Here is a 15767-nt window from a genome sequence, read left to right on the forward strand (position 1 = left end):
CTATTATATCTTAAGCACTGTGCTGTGGAGGATACGGGAGTGTACAGAACGCAATTCTGCTCTCAAGTGATGGAGACAGACAGGAAGCCCCCCCAAGTGTGGACAAAGGCTGAGTCAAACTGCCATTTTCCTCCAGGAGCTGTGCAAGGCTTCATAGAGTATCAGCGTGTGGAGGAGGCTGTTGGCAGAAGGAGGGGCCCCTGGGATGGAAGCTGGTGAGCCAGGGCTGCCCTCCAGAAGCTCAAGGGTGCTCTGACTCCCTGGGGCCTGGAGTTGGCGGTGGGCTGCCCAGAGGACAATACACGAAGAGGCCTTCCCTGAATCTTTGGGCACGTCAAAAGCATCTAATTCTGGAGACGCACCTTTGGAAAAACATTTTCTGTAGGCAGAGCTGAGTGGAAACATGCTGTTTCTAAAAGGATCCCCAAAGCTCTGAATTATTTATTCACTAAAGCATTCATCATTGATGAGGCCCCCTGTTGGCTTTCCTCCTCCACAAACACCTTCCCTCCCCCTCACCACAGAAGGTTCTGGTTGGCAGTGTTACCTTTGGAAAGCGTCTTCCCACCCATCACTTGGACCTTTGCTATAGATGGAGCAGATCGTTTTTATTTTTATTTTTCAGAAGAGCAGACAGCCTTCCTCAGCTCTCATGTGGGCCAGTGGTGGGGCTCCTGAGTGGCAACCCAGCACTCTTCCCGGCACTCCATTCTGCTGTTTGTGGAGAACTGGGCAGGACTCTCCCCTTGATGGCGGTGGGGGGGGGGAGCGCAAACACAGTGGGCAGGGGCACTCGGCTGAACTGGGAGCTGAGAGTAACCATTTTCAGGTGGGCCACAGTGATATTCAAATACTTACTGTTTACCAGGAAGGAACAAAGCTGTGATGGATACTGCCGTGTTTTGACCAACCAGAATCCACTCCCCTCCCCCATCAGGGCCTTGATGTCCTTTCAGAGGGTCATCTCTTCCTCCTCCACAGGGGGGCAGCGTGAGAAGAGACTCTTCAGACCAGGTACATGCTCTCCCCAAACTGTACCTGCAGGGTCTATGGAAACTTCCTCCCCAGAGCCCTCCTTTACCACCTGTAACAGCCAAGGGGTGAGCATGTGACCTAGCAAAGCCACTGGAGCTCAGCACTGGGGCTGGAGTGGGGGACACAGAGCTGCCTGCTCTTAGTCTGCTCCTGGATCCTGGGAGCTCCCCCGGTCCCCTCTGTGAGCTCCATGGAGATGTCAGCAGAACCGTTGCTGTTGCTGAGTCTAGAAATACTTCCGGACAAATATTTGCCCCTAAGGGACTGCTTCGAAGCAGGACCTGACATCACTGCAGAGTAGAACATCTGCTCAGTGCCATGAGAAGGGACAGGGACGGTGGCTTCCAGATGGCAGGGACTGGGGCTCAGCTCAGGCCTGCCACATCCCCAGTGCCCAGGGCTGCCCAGCACTCAGAGTCCGTTTCTCATCTACCCTCAGGAGAGACGAGAGGCTCTTCAAATCCAATCCAGAGTATACTCTCAGGAAGGCATGACCTGAATATAAAGATGCTGTAATTTATTCAATGGTACTGTGACTGGAATGAGAAGTTAAAGAACTCAAGGACTGGGAAAATAGGACAGGGGCTAAAGAAGAGTCATTTGTTGTTTACTGGCCCTGATCTGAACAGAAGTTCTGATATTCAGAATAGCTTTTGCTCTTTAGACTATAAAATGAAGAAGGGCAATTACCAAATTTTGCTTTGAGAATATCAAGTGCCTTTGGCTTTAATTTTAGGCTCATTGAGAAACCTGCTATGTAATTTGGGCAGGGAGCATCTGGAATATCTGGAATCACAGTTCTGAGTTCAAATCCCTGATCTGTCACTTAAAAAATTACATTTCAGGTGTACAGCTTTATAATTCGATATCTGTATGTACTACAAAGTGGTCACCACCATCCATCACCAAACACTTGACTCCTTCAACCATTTTGCCCACCCTTCAACCCCCTTCCCCTCTGGTCACCACTAGTCTTTTCTCTGTATCTGTGAGTTTGTTTTATTTATTTGCTTTGTTTTTTTTTTAGATTCCACATTTGAGTGAAATCATACAGTACTTGTCTTTTTCTGTCTGACTTATTTCACTTAGCATAAGACCTACAAGTTCCATCCATATTGTTGTAAACATCAAGATCTCATTTTTTTTTTTAAGATTTTATTTATTTATTTGAGAGAGAGAAAGCAAGAGACAGAGCACAAGTGGAGGAGGAAGGGCAAGGGAGAGGGAGAAGCAGACTCCCCACTGAGCAGGAAGCCCAATGTGGGGCTCGATCCCAGGATGCTGGGATCATGACCTGAGCCAAAGGCAGATGCTTAACCAACTGAGCCACCCGGGTGCCCTGATCTCATTCTTTTTTATGGCTGAATAATATTCCACTTTGTAAATATGCCACATCTTCTTTATCCATTCATCTATCAATGGATACTTTGGATGTTTCCATATCTTAGTTATTATAAATAATGCTGAAATGGACACAAGGGTGCATATATCTTTTTGAATTAGTGTTTTCATATTCTTCAGATAAATACTCAGAAGTTGAATTACTGGATCATATGGTAGTTCTATTCTTAATTTTTTGAGGAATAAACATGCTGTTTTCTGTAGTGGCTGCACCAATTTACATTCCCACCAATAGTGTACAAGGGTTCCCTTTTCTCTACATCCTCTCCAACAATTGTCATTTCTTGCCTTTTTGGTAATAGACATTCCAATAGGTGTTAAAGAATGTATCATTGTGGTTTTGATTTGCATTTTCCTAATAATTGGTGATACTGAACACCTTTTCATGTGCTTGCTGGCCGTCTGTATGTCCTCTTTGGAGAAATGTCTATTCAGATCCTCTGCCCATTTTTTAATCAAGTTTTGTTGTTGTTATTATTGTTATTGAGTTGTATGAGTTCCTTGTATGTTTTGGATATTAACCCCTTATTGGATATATGGTTTACAAATATCTTCTCCATTCAGTAGGTTGCCTTTTTGTTTGATGATGGGTTTTTTTTTTTTTTTTTTTTTTTTTTTTGCTGTGCAGTTGATGTAGTCCCATTTGTTTATTTTTGCTTTTTTGCCTTTGCCTTTGGAGTCAGATCCACAAAGACATTACTAAGATCAATATCAAGGAGTTTATGCCTATGTTTTCTTCTAGGAATTTTATGGTTTCAGGTGTTACATTCAAGTCTTCAATCTATTTTGAATTAATTTTTGTGTGTAGTGTAAAATAGTCATTTAATTCAATTCCTTTGCATGTAGCTGTCCAGTTTTCCCAGCACCATTTATTGAAGAGACAGTCCTTTCTCCATTGTGTGTTCTTGGATCTTTTGTCATAGAAAATAGCAAAGACCTTTGCTATAGATGGAAGGCAGACGCTTAACGACTGAGCCACCCAGGCGCCCCTGTATGTTGATTTTGTATCATGCAACTTTACTGAATTCATTTATTAGTTCTAACAGTTTTTTGGTGGATTCTTTAGGGTATCCTATATATATAGCATCATGTCATCTGCAAATAGTGATAGTTTTACTTCTTCTTTTCTGGTTTGGATGCCTGTTATTTCTTTTTCTTGCCTAGTTGCTTTGGCTAGGACTTCCAATACCTTCTCAAATAAAAGTGGTAAAAGTGCGCACACTTATCTTGTTCCTGTTCTTTTTTTTTTTTTCTTGTTCCCATTCTTAAAGGAAACGTTTTCAGCTTTTCACCATTAAGTATGATGTTAGGTTGTAAGATTGTCATATATGACAACTTGTTGAGGCACCCACTTTTGGTACTCAATACCCACTTTGTTGAGAGATATTTTACCCATAATTGGATGTTGCATTTTGTCAAATGGTTTTTCTGTATCTATTGAGATGATCATATGATCATTATCTTTCATTTTGTTAAGATGATGTATCATGTTGATTAATTTGCAGATATTGAACCATCCTTGAATATCTGGAATAATTCCCACTTGACCATAGTGTATGATCCTTTTAATGTATTGTTGGATTTCATCTGCTAATATTTTGTCAAGGATGTTTGCATCTATGTTCATCAAGGATATTGGTCTATTTTTTTTTTTTTTTGGTGTCCTTGTCTGGTTTTGATATTAGGATAATACTGGCCCCATAAAATGTGTTTGGCAGCTTTCCCTCCTCTTCAATTTTTTGAAGTAGTTTGAGAAGGACAGGTAGTAAATCTTTGAATGTTTGGTAGAATTCACCAATGAATCCAACCTATCCCAGACTTTTTTTTTTTTCTTTATTGGGAGGTTTCTGATTACTCTTTCAATCTGCTTACTAGTAATTGGACTATTCAAATTTTCTATTTCTTCATAATTCAGTCTTAGAAGATTGTTTCTAGCGGGCGCCTGGGTGGCTCAGTTGGTTAAGCGACTGCCTTCGGCTCAGGTCATGATCCTGGAGTCCCGGGATCGAGTCCTGCATCAGGCTCCCTGCTCGGCGGGGAGTCTGCTTCTCCCTCTGACCCTCCTCCCTCTCATGCTCTCTGTCTCTCATTCTCTCTCAAATAAATAAATAAAATCTTTAAAAAAAAAAAAGAAGATTGTTTCTAGGAATTTATCCATTTCCTCTAGGTTGTCCTGTTTGTTGGCATATAATTGTTCATAGTAGTCTCATGATCCTTTGTATTTCTGTAGTATCAATTGTAACTTCTCTTTCATTCTTGATTTTATTTATTTGAGTCCTCTCTTTTTTCTTGGGTTGTCTAAGGGTTTGTTGATTTTGTTTATCTTTTCAAAGAATCAGCTCTTAGTTTCATTTATCTTTTCTTTTGTCCTTTTAGTCTTTATTTCCATTCTGATCTTTATTATTTTTTTCCTTTTACTAATACTTGACGTTTTTCTAGTTCTTTCTAGTTCTTTACACCTACACTCTCTAGGTGTAAAGAAAGATTTTTATTTTTTTGAGGTAGGCCTGTATTGCTATGAACATCCCACTTAGAACTACTTTTGCTGCACCCCATAGATTTTGATATGTTCTATTTTTTTTTTTTAAGATTTATTTATTTATTAGAGAGAAACAGAGACAGAGAGAGTACAAGCAGGGGGAGAGGCAGGGGCAGAGGGAGAGGGAGAAGCAGACTCCCCGCTGAGCTGGGAGCCGGATGTGGGACTCGATCCCAGGACTTGGAGATCATGACCTGAGCCGAAGGCAGATGCTTAACCATCTGTGCCACCCAGGCACCCTGATATGTTCTATTTCTGTTTCCATTTGTCTCTAGGTAATTTTTTATTTCTCCTTTGATTTCTTTGATGACCCATTGGTTGTTTAGTAGCATGTTAATTGATTTCCACATTTTTGTGGTTTTTCCCATTTTCCTCTTGTAATTAATTTCTAGTTTCAGGTCAGAAAAGATGCTTTATGTGATTTAAATTTTCTTGAATTTACTGAGATTTGTTTTGTGGCCCAACACGTGACTGTTCTGGAAAATGTTCCATGTACCTTCCATCTGCTTTAGGATGGAATGTTCTGTATATATCTAGTAAGTCCATCTGGTCTAATGTGTTGTTTAAGACCAATATATTCTAATTAACTTTTTGCTTGGATGATCTATCCATTGATGATAATAAGGTATTAAAATCCTTTACTATTATTGCATTGCTTTTAATTTATCTCTTTAGGTCTGTTAATATTTGCTGTATATACTTTGGTGCTCCTATGTTGGGTGCATATATATTTACAAATGTTATATCTTCTTGCTGGATTGAACTCTTTATCATTTGTAAAAAAGATTTTATTTATTTGAGAAAGAGCAAGAGAGTGAGTGAGGGAACACAAGCAGGGGGAGCTACAGAGGAAGAGAGAGAAGCAGACTCCCTGCTGAGCAGGTAGCCCAACCTGGGGCTTGATCCCAGAACCCTGGGATCATGACTTGAGCTGAAGGCAGATGCTTAACTGACTGAGCCACTCAGGCACCCTGACTCCTTTATCATTATGTAATGCCTTTTTTGTCTTTTATTAGTCTTTGTTTTAAAGTGTGTTTTGTCTGATATGCATATAATTACTCCAGCTTTCTTTTCATTTCCATTTGCATGGAATTATCTTTTTCTATCCCTTCACTTTCAGTCTGTGCATATCTCTAGATCTGAAGTGAGACTCTTGTAGGCACCATATAGATAGTTCTTGCCTTTTTTTTTTTTTTTAAAGATTTTATTTATTTATTTCGACAGAGAGAGAGAGATAGTGAGAGAGGGAACACAAGCAGGGGGAGTGGGAGAGAGAGAAGCAGGCTTCCGGCTGAGCAGGGAGTCCGATATGGGGCTCGATCCCAGGACCCTGGGATCATGACCTGAGCTGAAAGCAGATGCTCAACGACTGAGCCACCCAGGCGCCCGGCTGTCTTTTTTTTTTTTTTAATGTATTCAGCCACCCTGCATTTTTTGGTGAATTTAGTTCATTTCCATTGAAAGTAATTATTGATGAGTACCTACTTATTGCCGTTTTGTTGTTTTCAGCTGTTTTGGTAGTTCCTCCCTGTTCCTTCTTCTCCTGGTCTCTTCCCTTGTGGTGGTTGTCTGTCTTTCTCTTCCTTTCTCTTTCTTTCTCTCTCTCTCTTTCCTTTCTCCTTCCTTCCTTCTGTCCTTCCTTCCTTTTCTCTTTCTCTTTTTTTATCCTCTCTCTTCTTTCTCTTTCTCTTTCTTCCTCTCTCTCTTCCTTTCTTCGTCTCAATATTATTTGGGCTCTTTTCTCTTTCTTTTTTGTGTATCATAGGTTTTTGGTTGTGGTTACCATGAGGTTTCTATATATTGGAACAAACACAGAACATCTGTTTTAGGCAGATAGTTGCTTATGTTTGAACACATTCTAATAGCACTACATTTTTACTCCCCCTCCCTAGTTTTGTTTTTGATGTCCTATTTTACATCTTTTATTTTGTGTATCCCTTAACAACTTCTTGTAGTTACTGTTGATTTTATTATTTTTGTCTTGTGATCTTCATACTAGCTTTGTAAGTGGCTGATCCACTGCCTTTATTATGTATTTGCCTTCACAAGTGGTATTTTTTCTTTCATTTGTTTTACTATTTCTGGTTATAGTTTTTCTGTCCCACTTAAGACCCTTTAACATTTCTTGTAAGGTTGGTTAAATGATGAACTCCTTTGGTTTTTGCCTATTTGGGAACCTTCAATTCTAGATGATAATCTTGTCAGGTAGAGTATTCTTGGTTGAATACTTTCAGTGCTTTAAATATATCCTGCCAGTCCCTTCTGGCTGCAAATTTTCTGCTGGAAAATCAGCTGATAGTCCTATGGGGTTTTCCTTGTATATGATTATTTGGTTTTTTTCTTGCTGCCTTTAAGATTCTCTCTTTAACATTTACCATTTTAATTATAAATGTATTCATGTGGCTTTCTTTGGGTTCATCTTATTTGGAACTCTGTGCTTCCTGGACCTGAATGTCCTCTTCTTTTCCCAGGTTAGGGGAGTTTTCAGCCATTATTGCTTCAAATAAGTTTTCTGCCCCCTTCTCTCTCTCTGCTCTTTCTGGGACCTCTATAATGTGAATGTTATTGTACTTGATGTTTTCCTAGAGACCCCTTAAATATCCTCACTTTTACTAAATTCTTGTGTCTTTTCCCTGTTCTGGTGATTTCCCCTATTCTCTGATTGCTGATCTGCATCATCTTATCTGCTGTTCACTCCCTCTAGTGTATTTTTCATTTGAATTATTGTAATCATCAGCTCTGATTGGTTCTTATATTTCCTCTCTCTTTGTTATAGTTTTCCCTGTGTTCCTCCATTCTTCTCCCAATTTCAATGAGCATTTTTATGACCATTACTTTGAACTCTTTGTCAGATGAATTACCTCTATTTCATTATGATTTTTTCCTGGGGTTTTTATCTTGTTCTTTTGTTTGAAACATATTTCTCTGTCTCATTTTATTTTGATTTTCTGTTTGTTTTCTATAAATTAGGAGGAACACTTACCTGTCCTGGTCTGGAAGGAGTGGCCTCGTGTAGGAGCATTTCCTGTGGAGACTGTGTGTGACTGGAAGCTTTGGCAGGCTGGCGGGAGCTAAGCAGTTGTGGGCTGGGGTGGAGGGGTATCTCAGGGCACTCACTCCATGTCAGGGCTGCCTTGGCACAGTGGTTATAGCTGGAGTGAGCACACGCCAGGGCGTCCTTGGGTGCACCATGCTAGAGCCACCTTGATGGGACAGCTGGATTCGAAGTGGGCATGGGCTGGGGGAGCTAGGGTGTGCCTTGTCAGGGCCACCCTGGGGGCAGTCCCCGGGTGCACAATGCCAGAGCTGCCCTGGCAGGCTGGCTGGAGCTGGAGCAGGCTGGGGGTCCTGGGGTACACCATGCCAGGGCCATCCTGGTGAGATGGCTGGAATGTGCAAAGACCAGAGGAGTCCTGGGGCCCTTGCAGGACAGTGGGCATGGGCTGGGAGGGAATCCCTGGGTGTGCTGCACTGGGGCTGTATTGGTGGGATGACTGGGTTGGGTGGATGCTGGGAGTGGAGGGGATAGTCTCAGAGTGCACTGCGCCAGAGCTATCTTGAGGGGGATGGCTGGAGCTGGTGTGGGCCAGGGGTCCAGGGTGCACTGGGGCAGTCCTAACAGGCTGGTGTGAGCGCCTGGACCCTGCTCCTGCCTATGCTATCAAGGTGGAGGGCGAGTGTAAAAAATGGCATGGACCATGCCTGTTACCCTGGAGAGTTCCAGCAGTTCCCTGCCAGTTTGGTGGCTGCCCTAAGGTTAGTAAATGGATTTGCTTCGCTTATAATCTAATTAGCCTTTAAGCCACTGTTGTTTTTACTGTGCCTCAGGGTAGGGGAGTCTGGACTGGGACCCTCAGTGACCTCCCTATCACACTGGGGGGGGGGGTGTTCCCATGGTTACCATGTCTCCATCTCTCCTAGTCTTCTCTATGTGGTCCCTCTACTGTTTGTTGGGCTGTTCAATCAGCCCTCAGTTTTTTTGAACGAATTGCTCTCTACGTAGGTGTATATAAATTGTGTCAGTGGGAGGAGGTGAGTTTAGGGTCGTTCTCTGCTGCCATCTTGGACCACCTTCCTTAATTTTACTACTTTTGTCTTTTAACCTTCATGCTTGCCTTGTGATTGATCCACTAGGTTTGTTGTATTTTTCCAGTGAGATTTTTAAAAAATATTTTCTCTACACCCAGTGTGGGGCTTGAACTCATAACCTCAAGATCAAGAGTTGCACGCTATTCTGACTGAGCTAGCTAGGCACTGCTTTCCAGTGAGATTTTTGCTTTAATATGCTTCCTTATTAGTGCCATTTCTTTTCAGCTTAAATAAATCCCTTTAAAACACTTACTGTAGGGCTGGTTTAGTGGTGATGAACTCCTTTAGCTTTTGCTTATCTGGAAAGCAAAATCTCTCAATCTCTTAATCGCTCCTTAAATTCTGAATGGTAATCTTGCTGGGCAGAGAATTCTTGGTTGGAAGTTTTTTCCTTTTTGAACTTCGAATATGTCATGCCATTTCCTCCTGGTCAGTAGTTTCTGCTGAAAAATCTGATAGCTTTATGGGGTTTTCCTTATATATAGCAAGTTGTTTTTCCTCCTGCTGCTCCTGATTCTCTAATTTCTACCATTTTTAAAAAAGATTTTATTCATTTATTTGAAAGAGAGAGAACATAAGCGGGGGCGGGGGAGTGGAGGAGCAAAGGGAGAGCGAAGCAGACTCACTGCTGAGCAGGGACCCCCATGTGGGGCTTCATCCCAGGACCCCGGAATCATGACCTGAGCCAAAGGTAGACGCTTGACTGACTGAGCCACCCAGGTGCCCCTAGTTTCTACCATTTTAATTATAATGTGTGTTGGTGTGGTTTTCTTTGGTTTATCCTGGACCTGGATGTCTGATTCCTTTCCCAGATTAGAGAAGTTTTCAGCCACTATTTCTTCAAATAATTTTTTTGGCCCTTTTTTTCTTCCTCTGGGATCTATGTAATGTGAATTCTATTCTGCTTGATAAGACCCAAAGGTCCCTTAAGGTATTTTCACTTTTTAAAAAATTTTCTTCATTTTGTTGCTTTGTCTGGGTGAGTTCCATTGCTCTTCCTCATCCAGCTCATTGATCTGTTCTTCTACTTCAGTCTCTTGTGGAACCCCTCTAGTGTATTTTTTAGTTTAGTTATAACTTCTGTTTGGTACTTTCTTATATATTCTCCTTGTTGAAGTTCTGTGCTCATCCATTCTTCTCCCGAGTTTGGTGAGCATCCTTATGACCATTTTATCAGGTAGTTTGCAAATCTGTTTCATTTAGTTCTTTTCCTGAGGTCTTGTGCTTTTGTTTGGAGCTATTCTTCTATCCCCTAATTTTGCCTAACTCTCCACGTTTCTAAGTATTAGGCGAGTCAGTGGCCTCTCTCAATGTTGAAGAAGTGGCCTTTTGTAGGTGTCCTGTGGGATGCAGGAGGACAATCTCCTTTGGTCCCCTACGTGAGCTGTGTGCCCCCTCCTACTGTGCTGGGCCATGGCTGTGGTACTCTGGGGGGCAGGTGGCCCCTGGCCCGACTGCGGGGTGTCAGGCCTACTGCAGTGTGTTTGGGTGGGGCTGTCGGTGGGGTGTAACCTCTCTGGGGCTAGCAGATTAGACGGAGAATTCCAACATGGCCCACCAGTATCTCAGCCCCCAGGGGGAATCTGCTGTTTCCTGTCTCTTTGGCAGATGCTTTAAGGTTAATAAATGGGTCTCCTTTACTTAGTCTGTGTGCTTTCTAAATCGGTGTTTTTGCACTGGTTTCTGGGGACAGTCTGTGCCTCAGCTCTTTAAGAGCGGGTTTTCCATTTTTTACTGTTTGTTTTTCTGGACATAATCTCCATTGATTTTCAAAACCTAGTGTTTTGGGGGCTCATCTCTCCTGATCTCCTGTGGAGGATCTAAGGTTTGGGGTGTATTTGATGTGCAGCTCAAATGCCTCACTCCTCAGGGAAGAGTTCTGTACACACTTGTGCTTCCCCATGGCTGATGTTTTCCCCTGGCAAGTCCGTGTCTTTGCCTCTTTCCCAGCTTGATGTTGTCCTTTCAGTCTTTGTTGTGGAGGCTCTGTTCATTCCATTCTCAGTTCCCTTTCAGAGGGAATTATTCCGTATGTAGTTGTTGATTTGTTGTGTCCCTGGGAGGAGACGGGTTCAGGATCTTGTTACACTGCCATCTTGAACTCAACTTTTTCTGCCGTTTTTCTTTTTTGAGGGAGAGCGATCGAGCACTAAGAGCTGGGGGGGGGGGTGGGGTGGGAGGAAGGGGCAGAGGGAGGGAGAAAGAGAATCTTAAACAGATTCCATGCTCAGCACGGAGCCCCATGTGGGGCTCGATCTCACGACCCTGAGATCACGACCTGAGCGGAAGTCAGGAGTCGGATACTTAACTGACAAGCCCCCCTGCCATTTCAGGTGTGTGCTGCCTTGGTTAAATTATTCATCATGTGAGTCTCAGCTTCTTTTTTTCTGTAAAAGAGGGTTGAATTTGAACTAATGAAACTGAATTGTGGGGGAGCCTGGGTGGCTCAGTCATTGGGCATCTGCCTTTGGCTCAGGTCATGATCCCAGGGTCCTGGGATCGAGCCCTGCGTCGGGCTCCCTGCTCAGCGGGAAGCCTGCTTCTCCCTCTCCCACTCCCCCTGCTGTGTTCCCTCTCTGTGTCAAATAAATAAATAAAATCTTAAAAAAGAAAAACAAAAAAACCCAAAAAACTGAATTGTGGCAAAAAGGGCTCTAAATGTCCCTCATGACTGGACAGACTGAGAGCTGGCCAGCAGGCCTGCAGAACTTAAACACAGAGGCATTTATTGTTAGGGCAAAGCTTACACTCAAATGGGTTTTCACATAAACGCATCAGAAGGGCGATGCCCTGCCCCCAGGTGTTTGCTTTCAGTTCTCCTGCTGCCTGGCCCACCACTGTTCTGTCTTCCCGACAGCAGCCAGAGCTCGAGTTCCTCCATGTTACCCAGCAGCTGGAGGGGACCAAGTAGGACAGACTCCTGAATGCCATCTGCCCGACTCCCATCTATTCTCAAAGCTTCAGGGAAACTAAAGAGCAAAGCATATGTTCTTAAAAAGCTGGATGGAAGTATGAGACATTCCTTTGCTGAATAAGCAAACAAAATCAACTGGTCGGTGAACTGATGCTGCTGCAACATCCTGGGAGAGACAGGGAGTCTCCCCGGGGGATGACGGGCGTGGAGAAAGGCCCGGGCACGGACATCCACCTCGGCTCAGAAGGGGGCAGGCGGAGGGGCCAAGCCAGTTAGAGACGGGTCCCTCCCTCGCTGCAACAGGATTGTGTCTGGTCTCCAGTGCCAGGGCCCCCACGAGGCCTCAGTCCTCAGTCACAGGTGGGGGAATGAGCTGCAGCTGGAAATTCTCATTCTGGAAGATGCTGTTGAAAGCAGGGCCACTCTGGGAGCCGCTAAATGGCCTGTAGCTCTCACTGCTGCGATTCTGGGAGAGCTCGGTGAGCAGAGCCAGCTGCAAAAGAAGGGACACCCATCAGCCACGGTGTGTGGGACAGAGGTGGAGGAGCCTTGATTCCCCTGCCTCACATACACAAGGGACGGGGCTGCACCGCAGGGAAGTATACAACTGGCTCTGGATCCCAGGGCAATGACCCCGGATTACGATCCCTGGCTCTGACGTCTCCCGTGTAACCTGTCCAGCCCCCACTTCAGCTGTGAGGAGGGAGCCGTGAGCCACGGCAGGGCCGGCAGGTCTGGGTCAGGCTCTGGACCCCACGTCCGCAGGACCTTCTACTAGTGCAAGGTCACTGCAACGAGTGCGCTATGCTACGTCCTCTACGTGTGTATGGTTTCTAACCTTCCACAAGAACCCTCTGCGTGCAAAACGCAGAGTCCTCAGAGTTAACGTGTCCTAAGTCACTCAGCGCTGAGTGGTAGCGCAGGACTCAACCTCAGGTCCACGGGGCAATTTCTGCTTAGCCGAGCCACCTGTGGTCCTGCCTTCCCTGGTCTGGCACCCGTTCCTACTCACCCACCCTGCCAGGAACCTGTCCTCTGCTGATCTAGCCGGTAAGGGGTTCTCTCTCCATCCAGGCAGTGACGACGCAAGGGCCACATGTATCCATTCGTCACTTCTGTGGAAAACTCACTACCAGTGACTGTGGGAACTGGAGACGCAGCAGACGGGCCTCTCAGTTCAAAGCGCCCACTTATCTAAAGCACTCCGGCCCCAGCGACGCTCTAGGGCACAGCCGACGACACTGGCTCAGGAGCCCCACCTGCGAGTTACTCAGCCGGCCAGGGACGCACAGCTCACGTCGTCCTGCCGGGACTCGCACTGAGGGCCTGGCCCGGGGAGACACATGTCCCTTGGTCCACAGAGCCCCATCTTTGACACTTCTCATCCTCTCTAACCCTCTCAGCTGCCCATCAGCCTGTGAAGTTCTCCCTAAGAACAATTCCGTAGAAGACTAGGAACAGAACAGGCAACAGATGTTACATAAACTCAAAGTTCTTCCACATTCAGACACTGTGAGGTTTAGAAAGATCAACTGAAAAAATATTTTCTATTTCCTAAGAGAAGATCTGTGTTCTACTTCTGTAACTTTGTGATCTAGAAATCAAGGAATAGTGAATAATGGCTCCACAGTTTGAAGCAGAGCTTCCTTAGGAGGCTCAGAAAGCCAACTCGTGGGGCAGAGCCTGGCTGAGGCTGAGAACTCAGCAAAGCCGCTGGGCCCCATTCCGGAGACCCCTGGGGAAGCTTCCTGGAATAAAAACCAACTCTCCAAGAGGGAACACCGCTTTTCCTCGGGGCTACCGCCCCCCCACCCTCCCAGCAGGTATTTGCAGAAGAGCAGGGAGGGGGCCAGGGAGTCCAGGCACAGAAGCAGAGCCACACACGGTGTGCGCGAGCTCAAGCGGAGCGCCGAGAACAAATCGGGCCCGGCTGGAGTCTAGGTAGGACTTGGGACGTGGAGAAGGTGCTAGTTTGGACTCCACCTTCCGGGGATGAGAGGCAGGAAAGAGTTTTAACAAGGGGGTGACCAGACACTGGGGTTTGGAGCGAGTCCCCAGGCAGCAGGGACAGAAGACCTGCAGTGGCCTCTGTGAGTGACCGTTTGGAGGGAAAGGGGAGAAATCCACAGGAGGTACGGAGAAGATGCCCCCGGGGGCTCCCCGGGGAGCGGAGGGGTACCGCCAGGCTTCTGCTCTGGGTGACTGGCTGGGGTGCCCAGGCAGCAGGTGAGGAAGAACAGGTGGAGGGAGTTATCGGGCACCCTCGGGACGTGCCTGGGGGGCGCGCAGACAGACGCGGGGGCAGGACCGCTAGCAGCTCTCCCGGGCCGTCCTCTTCTATGGTTCCGGACGGGTCCCAGTCATTTCAGCCCCTGGCCCTCAGCAATAAAGACCCATTTGCCCAGTGTCCACTGCAGTCAGGTGCAGTCGGGCACCTAAGTTCTGGACAACAGAAATGAGATCTACACCTTCTAGAACCGTCTGGACAGTTTATTTCCTCCTGCTCTCCTTTTCCTCCACCTTGCCAGCCGGCGCGCAGTGGTGACGGGGAAGCCAGAGCAGCCCTGCTAAACCACGCGAGTGGGCGCCCCGAGCCAAGGACGGCAGAAGAGAGGAGGACACCGGAGACAGGCTCCGGGCAGGCGCCCCGGCGGCCTGCGTTCCCACGTCTGTCTCGGGTACCCGTCATTCAGCGGTCGTGTTCATGGCCAAACGCGCTCGGCCGGCGCAGACGGGGGGGCCGTCATTAGTACACACACGGCCGGGACGGAGCTCTGGCCACCTCCTCCGTGTCCTCCGCTAACTCCCGAGGGCTCCCCGGGGCCAGGGCTCCAAACTGAGGCGGCGGCTGGGGTGAGGGCCGGAGGACGCCACCCTTCCCAAACAGTGGTTATAAACTGGGAAATAAAATGTAAGCCGCCCCAAAAACATTACCCGGGAGCTTCCTCGGTAGAGACGGCAAAGCTGATCAAAGGCCTGGATTTGCTGCGGGTGCAGGACGGGTTCCGAGGCTGCCTGGAAATCAGAAACGAGAAGGTGACCACCGCGCGCGGGCGGCCCCTGCGCTGGGCCAGTGCGGAGCCAGAAGCCGGTCTTCACGCCTCTCCAAGGAGCTGCAGGCGGCAGCAGTGCGAGACCCTACCGAACATTCATGAGAAACAGGCACGGCCTTCCGCAGCCCCTCGGTGCCACCCTGCAGGCTGACCTGTGGAGGGACTGTCCCCATGGGTCTCTCTGGGTCTCCGCACACAAGCTCCCCTCGGGGCTCGGGACCCCCGTTTGCCTCTACCGTGCGGGGCAGTTTGGCTCCGGCCAGGCTGCGCTCCCGTACCCGCGGCCGAAGCCGGGGGCAAAGACGCCGCTTCTTAGAGGCGGCCGGGCAGGTGCTTTGTAATTACATCACGTCCTTTCCCTGTCTCGTGATCAAGCTGGCAGCCACCTAACGGGGTTGCAAGGTTAGTCTACTGGTTTTTGGAAGAGGTGAAGTTTAACTTCTTTCTACAGCTGTCTGGCTCTGTTCCGCCTGCCACGGTGGCGGGCACGCCGATCCTGTGCTTCTCGTCTCCTCTTGGTGGGTCTGCTCCAACGCTCTTACCCACAGGAAAGAAGTGGGATCCCGGGGAGGCAGGCATAGGCTCTGGAGTCTGAGGTAAACTGGAAGAGCAGTTCTGATGCTAACTTGCCATGTGACCTTAGGTAAGTTACTTTTCTGAGCCTCAACGGCCTTACCCGTGAGAGAAGAAAATGCTTTCCTTACGGGCTCACTGACAATTAGATGAGATACAGATT

The 15767-nt window shown here is 46.7% G+C and overlaps 1 protein-coding gene across 7 annotated transcripts in view; it reads right to left on the reverse strand.

Annotated features, from left to right (window-relative positions):
* Positions 1-11726: 11726 nt before the first annotated feature.
* VPS8 (VPS8 subunit of CORVET complex) overlaps positions 11727-15767 on the reverse strand; it is a 250931-nt gene continuing 246890 nt past the window's right edge. For 2 of the 7 annotated variants that reach the window (XM_032407004.1, XM_032407007.1), the window contains 2 exons: positions 14913-14993; positions 11727-12471 (listed from right to left, as the gene is read on the reverse strand). In XM_032407004.1, coding sequence (XP_032262895.1) covers positions 12322-12471; positions 14913-14993 — 231 coding nt within the window. In that variant the 3' untranslated portion in view covers positions 11727-12321. The remainder of the gene's footprint in view (positions 12472-14912; positions 14994-15767) is intronic. The other 5 variants (XM_032406995.1, XM_032406997.1, XM_032407001.1 and 2 more) reach the window with 4 other exon arrangements.

This window comes from Phoca vitulina, unplaced genomic scaffold (genome assembly GCF_004348235.1).
Source record: "Phoca vitulina isolate PV1807 unplaced genomic scaffold, GSC_HSeal_1.0 scaffold8, whole genome shotgun sequence".
NCBI lineage: Eukaryota > Metazoa > Chordata > Mammalia > Carnivora > Phocidae > Phoca > Phoca vitulina.